Below are 20,990 nucleotides of genomic sequence, written 5' to 3'. Positions count from 1 at the left end.
GGCTGTGCAAACACGTCAGGAAGGACCCGAGGAAGCTTCGCTCCATGGAAAACGCAAGAACCAACGCTCCCCGTGGGCCCTGAATGCAGACCAACTCCTTCAGTCCTGGCGGGTCCTCCACGGCGCAGGCACGGCCGTTATTTATGGTCTCGTCTTCAGATCAGACGGATTCGGCATTTCCCCCAAAGGAATGAACCCCGGAGAGCCAGGATTGGGGTGTAGAGGGGCCCTCCCTCGGGCCTGGGCCCACCCCCGGGCTTTGGGGAATTCTCGCTACTAGACCCCCAGCTGCTCGACCCGCCCAGGCAGGCGTAAGGAAGACTCGGGCAAAGGAGGGGGGTGAAGGGCAAGGAAGGCGCTTTTTTTTAAAAACCTCATGTGAGGATATTTTTTCCATTGACTTTTAGAGAGAGTGGCAGGGAGCGAGGTAGAGAAACATCGATTGGTTGCCTCCCGCACTCTGACCAGGGCCAGGGATCGAACCTGCAACCCAGGTATGTGCCCTTGACCGGGAATCGAACCCGCTACCCTTCGGTCCCCAAGCTGATGCTCTAACCACTGAGCAACACCGGCCAGGGCAGCACCTCCTGTCTCTAAATCCCTCCCCGCTCATGACTGAGTTGGGCCCTGTGTGCGAAGGATGCCCAGCCCGTAAGCAAGCCGCCTCTGGCCATTTTGGGGGTGGGGCACCGGGAGACGACACGGCCCCAGGACACGTGCGTAGGTGAACGGCACACCTCAGCCTTGGGGACGCACAGTAGGACCTCGCTAACTTGTCTCTACTCCAAAGACCAGACAACAGCCCTCCTGCGTCGCTCCCCACCCTCCGTCGAGACGCCACACGGTGCCGCCCCTGACGTGAGGGCCGGGGGCCTAGCAGCTGCGCTGGGCCGTGGTGACCATGAGCGTCCGGCCGGCCTCTCAGGCGGACAGTGGGTCAGGAGGACCCGCATGGCGCCCGCGGTGGGAGGCGGCGCTTCATTACCTGTTGCGGGCGCTGGGCGCCAGGCGCTGGCACACGAGGGTGCTGGTGGTGTGCTTCCCGCCATTCCCCAGCTCCTGCCGGACGTCCCACTGCCGGGGTTCGCTGCTCCGGGCGCTCAGGACGTTCACCCCCTTCTTTACCTTGGCTCTGCAGGAAACACGGCAAGAGAGAGCCCAGGGTTAGCGCCCGGCCTTCCCGGAGGTGCTGCAATCACTTGTGTCTTTCTCGTTTCTCTTTTAAAAATATGTTTTTATTGATTTTAGAGATTTTTATTTTTATTTTTTGGAGAGAGAGGAAGGAAAGAGGGAAGGGTGTCGGGTTTGATTCCAGTCAAGGGCACGTATCTGGGTTGCAGGTTCGAGCCCCAGCCCCGGTCCAGGCCCATGCGGGAGGCAACCGATGGACGCGTCTCTCTGACATCGACGTTTCTCTCTCCCTCCCTCCCTTCCTCTCTCTGAAAATGAATGAAAAACATACCCTCGGGTGGGGGTTAACAACACCAACAAAAGGCACAGGCCCTGGGGTTGCAGAGAAGAGAGGACGCTCCCCCCGGCCCGAGCAACCTGGGCGTCTCCGGTCCCGGGACGAGCGGCTCTAGAAGCCAGGGCGCTGATCCAAGTGGAGCCGCGTGGCCCCGTCAGACCCGCCACGTCCAAAGGTCAAGCCTGAGCCTGGAGCGGCAGCCTCCGGCCTCGGCGGGCGCGTCGCTAACGCCGCGAAGGCGGCCTGAGGGCCGCGGGAAGGGGCTACAGGCGGCAGACAACCCAGTGCTCCCGGGAAGGTGGGAGCCCAGGCCTCCCTCCCCCCGTCCGTGTGGGTCGAGGACACACGGTCCCCGCAGCACGGCCCGCGGGGGCTCAGGTAAGACCCGGGATTCGCCGAACGCCCACAGACACCGACACGCGCCTCCCGCCCCCGCCCCGCAGAGGTTACGTCGAAGAGCTAAGGCTGGGGTCCAGGTGGAAGCCGGAGATGAAATGCTTTTCAACGTAATGTTTAAAAAAGGTTTATAAAAGGTATCGTCGCGTCGTTTTTGCATAATTAAAACGCAGTGATGTATGTTTTTAATTTCGCTGGGAAGCGGAGCTGGGGCCTCAGCGGGGACTCGGTATTTGGCATTCGTTCCCGGGCTGTCCACCTGGGACTCGGGCCCTGTGACCGACACGCGCTCTGTTCCCTCGGGGCAGGCTCTGGGCCCCGGAACGGCGGCGGGGCGAGGGGGCGAGGGGGCGAGGGGGTGAGGGGTGAGGGGTGAGGGGTGAGGGGTGAGGGGTGAGGGGTGAGGGGGTGAGGGGTGAGGGGTGAGGGGTGAGGGGTGAGGGGGTGAGGGGTGAGGGGGTGAGGGGTGAGGGGTGAGGGGTGAGGGGTGAGGGGTGAGGGGTGAGGGGGTGAGGGGTGAGGGGTGAGGGGTGAGGGGGTGAGGGGGTGAGGGGTGAGGGGTGAGGGGTGAGGGGTGAGGGGGTGAGGGGTGAGGGGTGAGGGGGCGAGGGGGCGAGGGGGCGAGGGGGCGAGGGGGCGAGGGGGTGAGGGGGTGAGGGGTGAGGGGTGAGGGGTGAGGGGTGAGGGGGTGAGGGGGTGAGGGGGTGAGGGGTGAGGGGTGAGGGGGCGAGGGGGCGAGGGGGCGAGGGGGCGAGGGGGCGAGGGGTGAGGGGTGAGGGGGTGAGGGGTGAGGGGTGAGGGGTGAGGGGGTGAGGGGGTGAGGGGGTGAGGGGTGAGGGGTGAGGGGTGAGGGGGCGAGGGGGCGAGGGGGTGAGGGGTGAGGGGTGAGGGGGTGAGGGGTGAGGGGTGAGGGGTGAGGGGGTGAGGGGGTGAGGGGGTGAGGGGTGAGGGGTGAGGGGGCGAGGGGGCGAGGGGGCGAGGGGGCGAGGGGGTGAGGGGTGAGGGGTGAGGGGGTGAGGGGTGAGGGGTGAGGGGTGAGGGGGTGAGGGGGTGAGGGGTGAGGGGTGAGGGGTGAGGGGTGAGGGGTGAGGGGTGAGGGGTGAGGGGTGAGGGGTGAGGGGTGAGGGGTGAGGGGGTGAGGGGTGAGGGGTGAGGGGTGAGGGGTGAGGGGTGAGGGGTGAGGGGTGAGGGGTGAGGGGTGGAGGTACGCGAGCAGAGAACATTCGTGGCGCCCAGACCCCGCTGGCTTCCTCCTGTCTAAGCCGCTGTCCGTAAACCTCCCGGGTTAATTGCAAAGCAATTCGGACCAAAACCAAAGACTCGGGGAACACAGGCCCAGGGGCTGCCGCTTCAACCTCACCAACTGCCATCACTTATTTCATTTTCTGCACAAATAAACGCAGCGGCCGGGAAATCACAGGCTTTATCCGCCAAGGCCCTGGAGGGCAGGGCTGGGCTTCGGCGCCCTCCGCGTGAGACGTGGGTTCCGATGAGAGAAAGGCCGTGGCTTAGCCACGCTTTCCCCCCGGCGTCCCTCCCTGCAACTCGGTGCCACGTGCTCCCGAGGCCCCTGGCACGTGGGTACATCCTGGGCTTCGAGGCTGAGCTTGTGGGGCAGCTTCGTGCCCCTGGCGTCTGGGGAAGGCGTCCCTCCCGGGCGACGCCGAGCTTTGCATCAACCGTTGGGTCCCAAGAAAGCCGACTCCACCCTGGCTTCCTGGGGAGGCCGCTCACTCCCGACGGATTGATCGGCGGGAGGGTGCGTCGCGCCTTTTCAAACGTAGAAACTTTAAAGAATCTGATTACTTGGCGTGACCGGCCGGCGGGCACCCCGCAAAGCCGCCTTGGAGAGACGCTCGGCCCCTCCTCTCCGTCACATCCGTTGGAGACGCAGGTTTTCCAGAGACGCCTCCCGGAGGGTCCTGGGGCCTCTCACAGGCACGCGAGGGAGCGGAGCTCACGGGGGCCCCATCCTTCCAAGGAGCCCCTGAGCGGCGAAGCCCCGGGCACGGGCTGATCTTATGAAAAGAAACAGGCCGCAGACACCCGGGCGGAGCTGCCAGGGCCTCAGTCTCCTCCCTCTCTCTCTGGACCCTAAAATCCCATTATCGCCTTCCCGCCCAGTGCACGGCCTTGTCTCAGGCACGGCGAGGGCTGCCTGCGGGTGACACCGGAGCAGGAGGGCGCCTGGGGCCGAGGCGCCCGCGTGGCTGGGAATCGCCGTGCTCGTTAGTATCAGAAACCAGCACAGACCGACTGGGGGGGAAGCGAGGAAGCAAACGTTTCAAGTTAATCCGGGGCCCATCGGGCCAGCAGGACTGGACCGCCTCTGTCTGTCGGTCTGTCTGTCCATCTGTCCGTCGGAGCTGTTACAGGAGAATACGATGAACCTCCGAACAAACAAGCGCACACACCCCTCTGACCGCAGCAGCTGCCGCAGAGCGAGAAGCTCGGCCAGGCCGGGGGCCGGGCGGCCTCCCCTTTCCTCGCTGCCTCCAGAAGACGCGATTCCCCCCCCTGGGGAGAGCGTGAGGAGCGAGGCCCCGGGAGGCCACGGGGAGCATTCCCGCTCCACGCTGTCGTGGCCCAGAACCTGGACAAGGAGCCGCATTGACCGTCCACCTTTCGACAACGCGGGAGGGAAAGAATGAAAGCTATTGCTCCGGCTCGCGATGGTCGACGCGCCTTCTCCAAGCCCCCGGGCCTGGTAAGTGGGACCGAGCCGCGGGAAGCACCCGGGAGAGCGGAGCCCGGGGGAAGTTCTGCGGAGGCGGCTTTCTGTTCGCCGGGCGGGCCGTCGGGTGGCGGGAACACAGCGGGTGGGTCTATTACGTCCGAAGGGTACTCCGCCCACGGTGAACTCGCAGGGGTCTCCGGAGAAGCAGAACCGAGAGGATCTACGCAAATGTGCGAGAGGACATTCCTCATGGGGACTGTCCCGTGGGTGACGGGGCTGAGAACGCCCCAGGGCTGCTGTCCCGAAGCTGGAGAACCAGGGGAGCCGGGGGAAAGGTCAGCCTGGTCCAAAGGCCCAGTGGAGGCGCCGGCATCGTTCCTGGAGCCCGAAAACCAGAGGACCCGGAGCAGGGGAGGCCAAGGGCAGGAGAAGGTGACCGTCCCGGCTCAGGAAGAGAGAAAGAATTCGTCTTCCCTCTGCCTTTTGTCTTTTTTTTTTTAATGGAAAGGAAATATCTTTCCGTTGTATTTTATTTTTAAAAAATATGTTTTTATTGATTTCAGAGAGAGGAAGGGAGAGGGAGAGAGAAACACCCACCGCTGCTCCCACACGCCCCCTGCTGGGAGCCGGGCCCACAGCCCAGGTACGTGCCCTTGACCGGGAACCGAACCCAGGACCCTCGCCCCGTCCGCTCTTCTTCGTCGCTGCTGTTAGCCGGGTGAGGCGGTGACTTTCTAGGCTGCAGTAGAAATTCACAACCCGGGGAGCGCTCTGACTCCCCGACATTGTTTCTCTTTTGATCTCACGCTCGGAGCAGCAGGAAAGTCACTGAACTGTGTGAGCTCCCGCCCGCGCAGGTACGGAGCCTAAAAATACATCCTCGAGACTCTGCAATTATTTCGCAGGTGCTGTGCGTCTCCGCCAGGGCCGGGTCCTCGCTACGTCGACGGGGAGATATAACGGCAGCCGGAGCTGTCCCCGGAGTCCCCAAGCACCAGCCGCCCCCCCCGTCCACATCTCCCGCCCACAGTGTCCCGTGTCACTGTTTCTTCAGAGACAGCAGGACACGGAGAAGGAGGGGAGGACTGTTGTCAAGGAAACAGTTCTTCCAGCAGGAGGAAGCCTTTTAAAGTCCTACGGATGGACCCACGGCATCCGTGAGGCGGGAACCTGGAAAATCCACTCGGGCGGACGTTTGAGAGGCAGGAGCCTCGTGTGGGTGCGGACGGCTCTCCCCGTCAGGCCTGTAGGGCCCCGTCGGGTCAGTTTCCACCCGATTTAGCTCAGCGTCCGGCTCCCCGTGTTCCCGTTAATGACTTTTCTTATGCTGGAGAAATACGAGGTTTCCCCAGATCCCGCCTCGCTCCACGCGGTGCCCGGCCTGGCGACGTGAAGACGGGAATGAATGTCCAAGTAGGACCGTCGCTTCCCCAAGTCAGACGATGTCACCCAGGCGCCAAAGGCGAAGCGGAGAAAACTGCCCTGGCCGGTGTGGGTCGGTGGGTAGGGTGTCGGCCCACACACTGGAGGGTCTCGGGTTCGATTCCCAGCCAAGGGTTGCAGGTTCAATCCCCGGCCCTGGTCAGGGCACCTGCGGGAGGCAACCAGTCAATGTGTCTCTCTCACATTGATGTCTCTCTGTCTCTCTGTCTCTCTGACATTGATGTCTCTCTGTCTCTCTATCTCTCACATTGATGTCTCTCTGTCTCTCTCACATTGATGTCTCTGTCTCTGTCTCTCTGTCTCTCTGACATTGATGTCTCTCTGTCTCTGTCTCTCACATTGCTGTCTCTGTCTCTCACATTGATGTCTCTGTCTCTCACACTGATGTCTCTCTGTCTCTGTCTCTCACATTGATGTCTCTGTCTCTCACATTGATGTCTCTCTGCCTCTCACATTGATGTCTCTCTGTCTCTCTGTCTCTCTGTCTCTCATATTGATGTCTCTCTGTCTCTCTGTCTCTCTGTCTCTGTCTCTTTCACATTGATGTCTGTCTCTCTGTCTCTCACATTGATGTCTCTCTGACATTGATGTCTCTCTGTCTCTCTGTCTCTTTCACATTGATGTCTGTCTCTCTGTCTCTCACATTGATGTCTCTGTCTCTGTCTCTCTGTCTCTCTGACATTGATGTCTCTCTGTCTGTCTCTCTGTCTCTGTCTCTCTCACATTGATGTCTCTGTCTCTCTGTCTCTCTGACACTGATGTCTCTCTGTCTCTCTGTCTCTCTGTCTCTCACATTGATGTCTCTGTCTCTGTCTCTCTGTCTCTCTGACATTGATGTCTCTGTCTCTGTCTCTCTGTCTCTGTCTCTCTGACATTGATGTCTCTCTGTCTCTCTGTCTCTCTGTCTCTCCCTTCCACTCTCTCTAAAAAGCAATGGAAAACATATCCTTGCATGAGGATTAACCAAAAAAGCAGGTGACAGGGACGTTCACAGCAGCTGCTTTGACACAAGACCTCGGAGAGTGAAACGAGCGGACGTGTGTCCAGACGCCAGTCGGGCTCCACCCCAGGCCGAGACGTCGCGGGGCGGACAGCCACCGCTTTCTGACTGCGTCTCCTCAAATTATCCTGTCTCCCCGTTTCCAAAGTGACACCAACCTACAGCGGGGGCACCTCCGTCTCCTCAACAGGGAGAGGAATGTCGGCGCCTCAGGGGACAGGCCATCATTTTTTTGCCACGACACCTCAGAGTCTGACCTTGAAGATTAGGAGCCATAAACACGACATACGGCTGCTATAAAACGACACGCGGGTGGAAATCAAAGTGAGGAGGAGGGGCCGGGGACGGCGCCCAGCCGTCCGTCCCTGTCACAGGCCCACGGTTGGGATTCCACCTGGTGGCGGGAAAGGGAGCATTGGAGCCCGACCTCTGCGGTGTTTGTCCACCTGGGCGCTGCTGACCTCGGGTGGGGGCTTTGCTGTGGGGGCTGCCCTGTGCATAGAAGCGCTTGAGTGGCACCCCCCACCCCCGATGCATTTTCACGGTTGCCGACCAGGACATTGGATATGATTCTGATTAACCATTTCGATTTCCAGTGCAACCTTAGAGCCAGAGACACGGGGGCCTGGGACAGACTGACCAATCTCAGGGGGAAGGCGGGGGGGGGGGGGGGATTAACCAAAGAGCTTACATGCAAAACCCATGGACACACACAACCGTGTGCATGAGGCCTGGGGGGGAGCGGGAGGGAGGGGATCGATGGGGGGAAAAGGGGGGCATCTGTAACGCTTTCGGCAATAAAGATACATTTAAAAAAAAAACACAAGAAAGAGGGCAGAAGTGAGCCTCTGCTCATTTGCCACGTGATTTATTTATTTTTTCTTTAAGAATCATAAGTGTTTAGAGATGGAGAAATAAACAAAGCTGTTTTTTTTCAATACACAGCTGAAGGCGAAACTGAGGATGGAAATGCGGCCGTGACCCCCCCGGCCCAGCGCCCGTGGAGCGCGTGTGCGTGTGGCCCTGCGCGGCTGTCAGGGGCGGGATGCGCTGACCTACTTGCTCGGAGGCGCCTCCCCCGCTGGCGTTTCGGGGGAGTTCGCCGAGTGTCACAGCTCTGCCCAGGGCGACTCGCACAGCGAGGGGTGCTGCCCGCAGCTGGCCATCCTCCTGGTCTCCCCAAGGCCGGCCCTTCATCTGAGCTGCTCTCTCTGCACCAGTAACACCCCCGCCTGCTGGCCAAGTGCTCAGCTGAGCAGGTGCACCCGGCCCTGCTCCCCCTGCACCCACTAGCGGCACCAGCGCCTGGCAGGTCACCCTGCCCGGCTGGGACCCTCTGCACAGTCAGGCCCCCCCATTGCCGCCGAGCCACCCCTTGTCCACTCTGCACACCTGACCGTCGGCAGCACTCCCACCCTGGTGACCACGAGGCCCCCCCCTCTCGTCCTTGGCCTGCCAGCCCCAGGAGGGCAAGGACCAACGCCTGACGGGCTCACATCACGGTTAGTGAATCTGTGAATGGACAGACGGACACATGGACAGGTGCACGTGTATTTTTGCAGGTGGGGCCAGCAGAGACTGGTCCCTAAGGCAGCCGATCGGAGGCCGTGCAGGCGAGGACTCCGTGTGGGCATCCTGTCCTGTCCGGTCCCGTCCCCTCGCCCACGCCCGCTTCTCTGGGGAGACCTAACGCGCGCTCGGCGGGGTAACCGGGCCCCTGCCGGGCAGCCCACAGACTGACAACAAGGGGCAAACAACACGCGGCCCCGCTGGCTCGCGGCCCGGGGACCACCCGCCTCGGGGTACCCTCCTCGTTACGACATGAGCTGATCCAGCCCGGGCACCTGGGCGCCAGCCCGAGCCGGCACCGCCCTCATCTCAGAAGCCCCATCACGTCCACACGAGACGCGACGAGCTGGCGCTTTATTTTTCTTAGGAACATGAATTTCCTGCTGGTGCAGGGGCGTAAAGTTACGCGGGAGGCTTTTCTCTCCAAATCGGTGAGTGACGCTCGCAGCACACAGGCGGCTACTCCCGGGTGGGTGGGGTTTTCTCTTTTTATCCTGGCCCCGGGATATTTTCCCACTGCTTTTTAGAGAGCGTGGGGGAGAGCGAGAGCGAGAGAAACATCCATGGGAGAGAGACGCGTCCACGGGTTGCCTCCCGCACGCGCTCCGACCGGGGGCCGGGGACGGAACCTGCCACCCAGCTGCGTGCCCTTGACCGGAATCAAACCCGGGACCCTTCAGTCCACCACCGAGGCTCTAACCGCTGAGCCACACCGGCCAGGGCTGTCCCCCTTCCCTTTTGCGAATCATCTCCGGATATAAGACACGTCGAGGAACCCTCGGGAGAGAGGAATTTTCGTGTTCGTTTCTGTTCTTTGCAGGCACCGGCCGTCCGGCCACGTTACTGTGTTTTCCCGTCTGGAGGTGCCCTCGGAACGGTCTTCCGTCCGCTTTGCTCCGTACGTAGGGGCTGCACTTAGTAGGTGCTTCATCAATATCAACCAGGCAGGCGGATGGGCCCGTTAACGCCCTGGGGCTGCAGAGCCTCTAACTCCCCCCCCCCCCCCGTCAGGAACAGGCGCGCTGGGCTATGAGCACCGTCCCGGGGGAGCCCTTGCCCATAAATCAATACTGTTTGCACAGACCCAGCGTGAGGCGCCTTCACATCTCGCTGGGCAGCGCGATACATTTTGGATGCTGTATTTATTTTCTGCCAAGTAACAATAGGTCTGATGACAAATGCGTGGCCCCGAACTGCCGGGACATCGAGGAAGAAAACCGCCTGATTAATCAGGCTCCCGAAACACGCAGCCCCCTCCTTCCGGGACGGGAGCCGGGGTGGGGACACTCACAGAAATTAAAACGGGGGGGGGGGCCAAGGATCAATTTTCTAGGAACCAGGAGGTGCAGGGAGCTCGAGAGGCGTCAAAGGCCCACGTTTAGCCTTGATTTCAAGCCTGTTTTTTTTTTTTAATTTTTTAATTTTTTATTCTCACTCAGGGCAGCCAGAAAAAAAAAAAAAATCACCTTCTTCTCATTAATCACCATATCCTGTCTTCCTCTGGCGCTCACGGAGAGAAAACAGAACTGTATAAATATAATACTTTTTAAAAGATGGTGGGTTTTGTGTTGTGTGGTTTTGTGTGTTTTTTTTTCCCCCAAAAAGGGAGAACACCTCAGTAGCCAAAAATCGACATTCTCAGCAAAAAAGTAAATGGCGAGGAACCAACGTCTCCGATACGGATGTTTCAATGGCTCTTTCACTGGCCGACCAGAGAGCTGCAAATGGGAAACTTCAGATCCATTTTTGTTTTCAATAAAAATCTTGTTCAACAGGGTCATGAATATTCATGATTTCGGCTGCCGTCCAAATGAAAACAAGAGGAGCCAAATGAAACAAGGGGAACAGAAAGGGAGCTCGCTCCGCGGCACGAAGGGTGGAAGGGCCAGGTTTTATGTGTTGGGGGCATGTGCTTCTGTTAAAAAAAAAAATTGACAATAATCGGGGCACAAAGTGTACCGGCGTCCACAGCAGCATTTATTTCTGTGTGGGTTTTTAAAGTAAATCTACCTCTTTTTTAAAATGTTTTTATTGATTTCAGAGGGGAAAGGAGAGGGCGAGAGAGAGAAACATCAATGATGAGAGTCACTGACCGGCCGCCTCTTGCTCGCCCCCTGCTGGGGATCGAGGAGCCTGCACCTGGGCCTGTGCCCTGACCGGGAATCGAACCCTGACCTCCTGGATCCCGGGTCGACGCTCCACCACTGAGCCACGCTGGCCGGGCAGCATTTCTTCAATTTCCAGCTATTTCCACACTGATGTTGCCACATGCGCTGCCCCTGAGAATCAACCATCACATTCATTATGTGTCGCCGTGTTTTTCCGGAAATGGATCCAGTCTGGTCTCTTCAGCTATTTAGCTTTAGGTCTTAGGTGGGGCGCCTGCTGTTCCATAAGCTAATTATAATGTTCTCATGCATATTAACATAAAGGATGGTTAGTAAAATAAAAGGTGGGTGTCCTGGTGGTAACTAAAGTCAGGTACGTGGCCAGGGGCACGGCGACCACACCTGCAGAAAGAATCGTCCACCTGCATGTCCGGCCGGCCTCCGACCCTTGGTCTCCCTGCAAAGAGTTTCCACGAGGAACCTTCCGGCGCCTGGGCCGGGAAGCCGCGCCCTGAGCCCGGAGCAGAGTCGCTGCTGTTCCCGAGATGCTGGGCTTATCTGGTGCTCGGATGGGTGCAAAGTGACACGCGCAGAGCCCAGCCCGATAAGACGGCGTCTCTCACCCTCCGTCCCAGGGGCCGCCGTTCCCGCCTCGCAAGGGGATGGAGATAGCATCAGGCAGACGAGCCTGCGGTTTCGTCCTGGCGACAGTCCAGACGGAGCCGGCGTCCTAATAAACTGTAAACAGACCCGGGGCCCAGGCTAATGAGCGGCTATCTGGACCGTTTCTGGCAGAGGAACAGGTTAACACGATTAACGGGGTGAAGCCGAGGACTGAGGTCCACAGCGACGGCACCCCCAGCACAGGGCTGGACGGGAAACGCCTCCAGGGGTCCGGAGAGGGTGTCAGTAGCCGGGAAGGTCCTGGTGGGGGGTGGGGGGTGGGGGGCTGAGAGGGAGCAGAGAACAAAGTGCCCCCCCCCCCCAGCAGCCGCACATTGGCTCCGAACGATCGGAGTAGAAACCTGGGCTTAATTTTTCAGACCTTCTGATTTTTAGAGAGAAAACAGAAAAGCAGATTCTTCAATAAAGTGCGTTAGTGTTGACAATACTATGCAGGTTCAACAAAACTCATCTTCAGGGCACCAGGCCCCAAGCCAGGTGCTAAGCGATGGTTTTGTTTGTTTGTTTGTTTGTTTGCCGTGACTCTTCACCTGGGGGTATTTTTTTCATTGATTTTTAGAGGGGGGGGGAGGCATCGACCGGTTGCCTCCTGCATGCGCCTCGACCGGGGCCGGGAATCTAACTTGCACCCCAGGTACGTGCCCTTGAGAGGGAATTGAACCCGAGACCCTCCATTGTGGGCTGCAGCTCTAACTGCTGAGCCACACCGACAGAAAAACGGCTGAAACACTTTCCGTCAGGCTGGTTCCTTTCATCGCGGCCAAACCGCGCTCACGAGCTGGGGCTTTCCCCGCCACCGCCGCCGGGCAGTCCTCAACCCCACCGCCGACTACGGTAGAGGGTGCTCTCCCCGGCTTTTTTCACAGACCCCCAGAGCAAGGTGCCCTTTTTTGGACCCCCTGACCCCGGGCTCTCGATCCCGCAAACCGTGTCTGCACCGAAGAACTCAGAGCTGCAGAAAAACTCAGCGCTCTCCGAGTCCGATGGCGGTTCAGGGCAGAAAGGGAGAGACGGACCTCGTCTCGCGACCTTGGGCCCCTTTCTGCCCTCTTCCCCACCCCCGACACAGGCAAAAGGCGAGGGCAGGGGAGCCGTCTGGCTCCACGTGACGCGGGAGGGGCCCCGAAGGTCGGGAAAATCGCCGCTTCCTGAATATTTGCCCTCAAGCACCCACCCCCGTCTCCCACCCGGCGGCAGCCAAGCCTCCCTGGGGCAGCCGGGCACCTACCTCAGGATGAAGAGGTCCAGGGTGGAGTTGCCGGCCACGGTGACGTAGGCGGTGACCACCTCCCCCTGTTTGGCCGGCCGGGAGGGCAGCCAGATGGCCACGTTGCCGTCCAGGCGCAGCTCGCTGAGCCGGTCGCCGCTGTCCTGGGCCCGGTAGAGGCCCACGGCGCCGATCCTGCGCAGGTGGGACGTGGAGTCCTCCGGGCCGCCCCGCCCCGGGCGGATGGCATTGCCCTTCCTGGGGTCCCCGTCGGCGCAGTCCCCGCGCCCGTCCCCGGGGTGCACGGTGTAGTAAAGCTCCACGGCGCTGCCCTCGGCCGGGGCCGCCGCCTGCCTGCGCCCCGCCACCGCCGCGGGGGCGCCGAACCAGCCCGGCGGCAGCCGCAGCTCGGCCACGCACAGCCCCAGCGCGCCCCGCAGCCGGCAGCCGCCGCGCACCTCCCGCGTCTCCCTGAAGGCGAACACGCGCAGGCAGGGCAGCCGCTCGCCGGGGCGCTCGGCCCAGTCGCGGCCCACGGCGTGGAACAGCACCTGCACGGCCGGCCGGCCCGCGAAGATCCTGTCCCGCAGGACGTGCGCCTTCAGCCTCCAGTCGAAACCGAACTTCTCGGCCGGGCCCAGAGAGTTCGAGGTGAGCGTGGGGTCCGGAGGCACCACCTTCTCCGCAGAGAAAGGCCCGTAGGTGGCATTGAGGAGCGGGGGCCTCGGGGCTCGGCGGGTGAAGAAGTGCCCCACGCGGGACCGCAGGCTGGAGTTGTGCGCGGGGTCGGGGTGGGCCTCCCGCAGGAAGAAGGAGGTCTCGGCTCGGAGGACCCGGAAGGTCACGGGCAGGTAGGGGGGCGGCGAGGAGGGCCTCTGGATGGCGTCGGCGACCCCGCGGCCCTCGATCACTGCAGGGGGTGGGGAGAGAAAGCGAGAGAGAAATGAGATGACGGCCGGGCTCCTCCGAAGCCCGAAGGTCCCCGAGCGACGCAGACACCAGAGGTGGACAGTCTGAAGTCCACTTGGCTGGAGTGTCCGTGGTCCTCTGGAACCAGCCAGCAGGCGACTCTACCCGGCCCAGGCGCCTGCCACCCCCACCGTGGGTGCCCCCGGGAACGGCTCCCCTGGGCCGCGCGGGGCCCCTCCTGCACCCCCACAGCACCGCTGGTGGCACCTGAACCCATCTCACATCCCTGGGAGCCCGGGTCCTGCAGACGAAGGAAGCAGAGGCCCTGTTACCAGCCTCGGTCGCGTTTCTTTCCTGACACTTTATCTCCTGGCGACAAGGAGGCCGTTTGTGGCCGCGGGGACGCTGGGCCCTGACGAATACCCACCCGCTCCGCCTGGCTCCCCCGCCCGCTCGCTCGCTCTGCGTCTCCCCGAGAGACAGGATCGTTGAGTAATTTTTATTGATCTGGAAAAGTCCAATTTTGGTTTCCTACGGCCACGGGAGAGGGGTCGGGCGTCGGCTGACAGCTGCCCCTTTCGATCGGCCACCGGCTGACAGCAGGCTCATGGGCCGGCTCCCTTCCCGCGGATCCGTCTTCTGTCAGCGGCGGGGACACGGTGCCCTCACGGTATCAGCCGTTCGCCCGGGAGCCCGACTGCGGAGCCACCGCCGGAAATTGGGTCTGTGAGATTCTGAGATAAGGGGCCCAGGAGACGTCCCCTGTCGCCGAGCGAGGCCTCAGCCGGGGTGACGAGTCGCGGCCATCCCGACCCCCACTTTGGGGCGTCGACCGCGATGGAGCCTTAGGGCTCTCAGGGCCGCGAGGGGAAGGACGGGGCAGGCCAGGGAGGGCGGACAGACGGGGAAGGATTCGGGGGGGGTCTGAGCAAAGGGTCAGTGGGGAGAAGGCTTGTGCCCGGCTGTGTGCGGCGGGGGAGTCGGGCTAGGAAGGGGCACCGGGGCCAGAGTTTACCCTGAATGGGGTCAGCAGCAGATGCCCAGCAGGTACCTTGGTGGAAAGACTAGGTTCCGCTTTCCCCTTCATTGCGATAAGATAAAACTAAGCGTCCCTGGCCCGGCCGGCGCAGCTCAGCGGTTGAGCATCGACCTAGGACCCAGGAGGTCAGGGTTCGATTGCGGTCGGGGCACATGCCCGGGTTGCGGGCTCCTTGATCCCCAGCAGGGGGCAGCCGGTCAGTGGCTCTCGTCATGGATGTTTCTGTCTCTCTCTCTCCCTTCCTCTCTGAAATCAATTTTTAAAATAATTTTTAAAAAATAGGTGAAAAAAAAAATCAGAACTCAACAAAAAGTCCGGTATCGCGGCTCCCGGGCACGCTGGGCCTCGTGCTTGGGGTCCCCACCTCGGCTCCCTGAGCGACACGCGGGCCTGCGCTGAACCGCGATCGTGTTTCCCTTGGAGCCACCTCGGCTCGGGGGCAACGCCGCGGGCCCAGGGTGCGGAGGGGTTTCCCTCCCCGCGTGGGTGATTTACGAAGGCTCGCCAGGCACAGGAGGCCTCCCTCGCTGCTAAATGTGCCCCATCCTCTCTCGTGTCTGGACACAAAGGCAGCTTGATAAACGGACACCTTCATCCCAGTGCCCTTCTGAGCAGGGCCCGTCTCCCCGCTCAGGCCCCAGGGCGCCGTTTGCACATTTCTCCTTTAAATGACCAGGCACCGGCCCTGGCCGGTGTGGCTCAGCGGGTGGAGCATCAGCCCGCACACCGAAGGGCCCCGGGTTCAAGTCCCGGGTAGGGACACGTACCTGGGTTGCAGGTTCGATTCCCAGCCCAGGTCAGGGCGGGAGCGGAAGGCGCCCAGCCGATGTCTCTCTCTCTCCCGTTTTCCACTCTCTCTAAAAAATCAATGGAAAAAATATCCTCAGGTCAAGATTAATGAACAGAAAAAAAAAAAGTGAAGCCATTCTTCGTGTGGGGGCCGTACAAGAGCGGAGGGTGGGCCGGGTTTGGGGTGAGACCCCGGAGACGGACCACGCGTCTCCCACGGACGACAGCGTCCTCGGAGCTCCCTTCAGGGGGGCTCAGTGCGAATCCCACCCCAGGTTCGCCTCACTGATCCCAGATGCAAACACTGCGCCCCCAAAACTGTTCCGAAATGAGAGCCAAAAAAAAACCCAACAACAAGAAACCAACAAACGAAAACCTGACCGGCCAGGAGAAGCGGGTTAGCTCGCGTCCCGCGGACCTTAGGAAGTCACGCCTGCCGCTCGCCCAGCCCGTGGCCGGAGGACGTTTCGCCGTCTTTTCAGAGGGAGGCATTTATTTATCGCAGATGGTGGCGTTGCTTACGAGGAAGCCGGACATTGACGCCGAGAGCCCCATTAGCTCCGTTCACGCCAATAAAAGGGAACAGCCTTCCCGTTCCCTGCAATGCTCTTTCTCCTTGCAGGCAAAGAGCTGATTTTTAATATGGTCCACGTAACCCTCCCTGCTAATTACGGATAATTTTTAAAAAAACACACAAAACCTCCGCGTCCCATCGAGTCACCCCCCTCGCCCCCCACGTGGAGCCTCGTCGGCCGCGAGTTCGCATCTGTGGTCCGGCTCCGATGTACCCGCGCTCGGCGCAATTACACTAATGAGAAGTCTTGGGATCGGAGGCGGAAAATGCCTTCCTGATGGTGGAGTAAACAAAACAGAGGGAGAATACGTGCGAAGATGAAAGGGTTTTTTTGTCTTTCCTGGCACAGCCTTGAACACCCCGCGTTACGAAACAGGGCGTTGAAGTGGAGCCGTCGGGGAGGGTGGAGCGTCACGGGCGAGGGTTCCAAAGTGATGGGGAGAAAATACCCCTTAAGTGGAGGGTGACCGCTTAGCCTCACACACCCTGCGTTCCTGATGCGGGAGGATGGTAACGGTGACACCGACCGGCAACCGTGGGCCGCCCGTGGGCCCAGGTCCCGCCGCCCACGCATCCAGGTCACGCTCTCAGCAGCCCTAGTGCGAGGTCCTCCTGTTGTCTCTGATACATAAGGAGACTGAAGCCCCAGAGAGGTTAAGTGACTTACACAAGGTCCCCCAGCTAGGAGCACGCAGCTCAGGATCTGAGCTCGGGACTCATGTGCTATATTCTACCTTTAATGTGTTTTTTTAAAAAATTGATTCTAGAGAGAGAGAAAAACATCGATGTGTGAGAGACACATCGATTGGCCGCCCTGACCAGGGATCGAACCTGCAAACCAGGTCCGTGCCCTTGACCGGGAATCGAACCCGCAACCCTTTGGAACATGGGCTGGTGCCCTAGCCGCTGGGGCACACCGGCCGAGGGGGAATGTGTATTTCTAACAAGCTCTCGGGTGATGCTGCCGGTCGGGGACCCCACTTTGAGAACTCACATTGGGGGGGGGTGCAGCCGCCGCAAATAACAGCTGCAACCTAACACCCTGGGGGCCAGAGGATGCTCGGCCTCCAACAGAGGCCCCACCTCGGTTTCCATCCGCTTCCGCCCTCCCCCCCCCATATCCTCACCGCTATCCTCACACTCCCCAAAATGATCGCTGTTTATCTGCTGGTCTCTTTGCTTAAGTGTCTCTCTTCTCCTGCTAGACAGGGAAGCCCGTGAAGGAAAGTTCTCTCCGAGGCCCAGGTCGGTGTCCAGGACAGGGGAGCCCTCCCTGAGTATTTACAGGTTGAATAAGTGAACGAATGAATGAACCACCAGCCGCCAGGCCCCTGAGAGCCCTGAACTAATTTGCACCTCCTGCCAGCATCTCCGGCCTCGGTCCCGCCCAGGGACTCTGGTTGCTGGTGCCGGGAGCCACCGAGCCTGACAACGTCCCTCATGTCACATCCTCTGGCTGCCGGTGTGGACTTTTTTTTAGAGCTGCCTCCTGCAAATTCACTGTCGGGTACATGTTCGGGCAGCTGCCACTGTTTTCCTCAAGCTACGTGTGAAGACAACACTCTATTAAAAAGTGGAAACAAGATATTCCCCATCATCGCATCAAACCAGGTTGGAGGAAACAGTGGAAAACAGGCGTCGGGGAGAGGAGAGCTCAGTCTGCAGCCAGGCCATTAAACCTCCTTCCTGGGCGGCCCTCTGAGCAGCCTCGGGGGCAGCAATAATGAGGCCACGGGGGCGGCCCACACGTGGCTCACGTGGCTGTCTACCAGTAGCATGCATGTCACCACAGAGAGGCTGGTCGGGCCACGAGGGAGCGTCTGTTAGTGGAGGCTCTAAGCTGGACCCACGGTGGCCCCAATGGCCCTCAGGTTCATGACCCAGGGAGAGAGGGAGGGAGGGAGGGACGGCGGGAAGGGGGAGGGAGGGGGAGAACTGGCAATTTTTTGAAATTAAAAAGCAAACATGTACATTTGGATTCTTAGTTTCTTTTGAGAAATTGGATTTGGGGGCAAGACCAGGCTGGTCTGCCTGCCGGCAGAAAATTGACCGATTGCTTCACAAGAAATAAAAATTGTAACCCTGCGCGCGGTGATGGATGTTAACTAGTTATTGTGGTGATGGTTTTGCAGTGGATACAAATATCAAATCATTACATTGTACACCCAGAACTAACGTCGCACGTCCATTGTATTGCAACAAAGAAACAACCCTCCTGCGTCTCGTCTGTCGCCTCCATTCCACAGACCGGTGGAGTGAGGCTGGGAGGTGAGCTCATAATTTGCAGGCCCACAGGATTCCATCGGGGATCCAGCCAAATTGCAACCCTCCCTTTACATAACCTTCTGCCGCCAGCATCTGCAGAGGGTGGAGGCCACAGCCCGTGGGGTTCCCAGGTGGTTCGTAAGTGACAAAAGTCAAGATTGGAGGCTGTGTCCCGAGCCCGGACTCTGAACCGGGGACACCACGGCACAGGTGTGAGGAGCTGGGTGGGGCCCGGTCCTGCTGGGGTGTCTGTGTCTTTGGTACTTTAGGCCCTTTCAAAAGAGCACCCACAGCTTCAACTGCGCCAAAGATCTTTCTCTACAGACTAAGCCCCCCCCCCCAGCTCTTGTGTTTGGCATTTAGCTCCGAGTGTGCTTCCCCGGAGGTGTCCCAGAAAAGCAGGGCAGGGTCCGCTCTTAGCCTGGGCTGGACCGATGCACGGCAGACCCTCATCTCTCGAGATTCCATGTTCCCGAGCCCACCTCCCCGCTCAGGTTTACCTGTGGGGTCTGATCAATGCTGACGGGGCTTTCGGGTCGTTGGTTGGGAGGCCGAGTGGAGGAGACCCAGCGGCCTGCAGCGTGGTCCCACCTGAGACCAGTGGAGAGGACACCGGTCTTCTTGTCGCAGCTCCCAGGCCATGTATATACCCAGTGTCCTCTCCACGGTCGGTTTCATGCCATGATTTCCCCCTTTTTGTGCTTTCTGATGAGTGATTTTCCTGACGCACTGGTGGGACTGCCCACGAGCCCGCGACGTGCCTTCTGGGAAGAGCTCGCGTGTCAGAGGCGCGGCCGTGGGCCCCGAGGCGCGCTGCTGTTCGGAGCTAATGACTCGACACTGTGCTAAATCAGGTGTCTTGAAACAGAAACACGCAGGAAATCAGGTTCCCTATCGACCGGGTGATGGAAACATGGTCCCAGGGGCGCGCAGAAACCCAGCGGCGTTTCCTCGGAGTAACCGACGGCCCGGTTTTCACTGCCCCCCCCCCACTCGTGGCGACGTTGGAGACCATAATTACTGCGAAAAGCAAGAGCGGAGAGACCCGGCTGCGCTTCTCACCAGCCTTCCCGCCTCGGAAAAGGTGGCAAGTTTCAATAATACATTTGCTACAATGTTATTTAAAATCCTCCGGCGCGCTTCTCGCGGTGAGCGAGCGACACCCAAGGCATCGCGGACCCTCTGCCGAAGAAGCAATTCCGGGAGCGAGGGAAGGGGGAAGGGAGGTCACCGCTCAGAGACCTGCTGTGGTACCTTCTGCAGATGCTCTAATTTAATTCGCACAAACATCTGGGCAGATGCCCCAAGGCCCCTACTATGCACCAGGCACCGTTCTGGGCACTGAGCAGGGAACCAAAGAGACGGGCTCGGCCTCCGGGAGTCACTTTCTATGGGGAGATGACAATAGAGAGTAAGCAAGCACAGCACGTAGTAGGTCCGATTTTATAAATGCATCGGAGTAAGGTAAGGGCTATCAGAGGGGCAGCAGTTGGTGTGATTGTTTCTTCTTTAACCCTCACTCGAGGATATTTTTCCATAAGGGAGGGAGGGGGAGAGAGAGAAACATCGATGTGAGAGACACGCGCCGACTGGCTGCCTCCCGCCCGCTCCCTGACCCGGGCCGGGGATTAACCCTGCAACCCAGGTGTGTGTTCTTGTCCGAGAATCGAACCCCTGACCCTCTGGTCCCCCGGTCGACACTCTAACCACTGAGCCATGCTGGCCAGGGCCCCAACACTTTTTGGTTTTTTTGGTGTTTTGAACACCTTCTATGGCCAGAGCACTGCTCGAGCTTTCGAAGACCTCCAAGTCTCTAAATAACGTTCGCCACGCGACTGGCCTTTTATAAGCCGAGTCACGTTGACACACAAGCCCTGAGACCCCTGCAACCTGAGCGGCTTGTCCGATGCTCCAAGTTCATGAGTTTTTTCAGCCCCTTCATTCCCTAAGCCCACGTCGCTCATTTTCGATTTTATAACAACAAGCACCACATGATTCTTTCGGTATCGACGTCGGTATTTCGCCATGAGGGATATCGGGACGGCTTTTTTCCCCTGTCGAGACCTTGAGTGAGCCCGGCTGCTGTGGCTCAGCGGTTGAGTGTTGACCCTTGAACCAGGAGGTCACGGTTTGATTCCCGATCCGGGCTCATCCTCGGGTTGCGGGCTCGATCCCCAGCAGAAGCATCCAGGAGGCAGCCGATCAATGACTCTCATCATTGATGTTTCTCTCTCTCTCCCTCTCCCTTCCTGTGTCTGAAATCAATTTTTTAAAAAAAAGATCTTGAGTGAAATCATCAAAGACAGTTTATTGTGAGCCAAGGAGAAAAGTTTTAGATTCCTAGTGAAACACCCCAGAATACATTCTATCAGCAGTTTCAAAACGTGGACCCCGAGACCTTCCTAAATCAAAAGGGAAAAAACCATCGTCTTCTCCGATGCACCTGGTTACTCGCAGCCCAGGAGCTAATTAGGGCGGACGGCGGCTGTGTTTCTTCGGTTGGCTTCCTTCTAAGGATCCGCAACTGGTGATTTCAAACATCCTCCTAGTGATTACGGCTTCCTGGTGATTAGCAGCTGCGAAGTCGTCTCCATCGGGCTTCACTTTCCCCCTCCCCCCGGAGGGAAAACGGGAAGCGCTGCCCAGCAAACCCCAATTCCGACTGGGAGCGAGATCCCCACGGCCGCCGGCCGCCGAGGCCCCGCACGGTCTGCGCTTGGTCTGGTTCCGCAGACTCGCCTCCTGAATCTCCCGGCCGCTTTCTACGCGACAGATCCGGTGGTCACTGTGGTCCTCCCTGGACACGCCCAGTGGTCCTGCCTCAGATTCACCCCCCACCGCTCCTGGGATCTCACACACACA

General features: G+C 59.8%; 1 protein-coding gene across 1 annotated transcript in view; it reads right to left on the bottom strand.

Moving 5' to 3' along the window:
• Positions 1 to 20,990, bottom strand: part of TMEM132C (transmembrane protein 132C) — an 89,112-nt gene that overhangs the window by 29,898 nt on the left and 38,224 nt on the right. The window contains exons 2-3 of the mRNA XM_081123238.1: positions 12,574 to 13,462; positions 986 to 1,132 (exon numbers count right to left, since the gene is read on the bottom strand). Coding sequence (XP_080979364.1) covers positions 986 to 1,132; positions 12,574 to 13,462 — 1,036 coding nt within the window. The remainder of the gene's footprint in view (positions 1 to 985; positions 1,133 to 12,573; positions 13,463 to 20,990) is intronic.

This window comes from Miniopterus schreibersii, assembly GCF_964146895.1.
Source record: "Miniopterus schreibersii genome assembly, chromosome: 20".
In the NCBI taxonomy this organism is placed as follows: Eukaryota; Metazoa; Chordata; class Mammalia; order Chiroptera; family Miniopteridae; genus Miniopterus; species Miniopterus schreibersii.
This window is presented reverse-complemented; position numbering and strand designations above follow the sequence as displayed.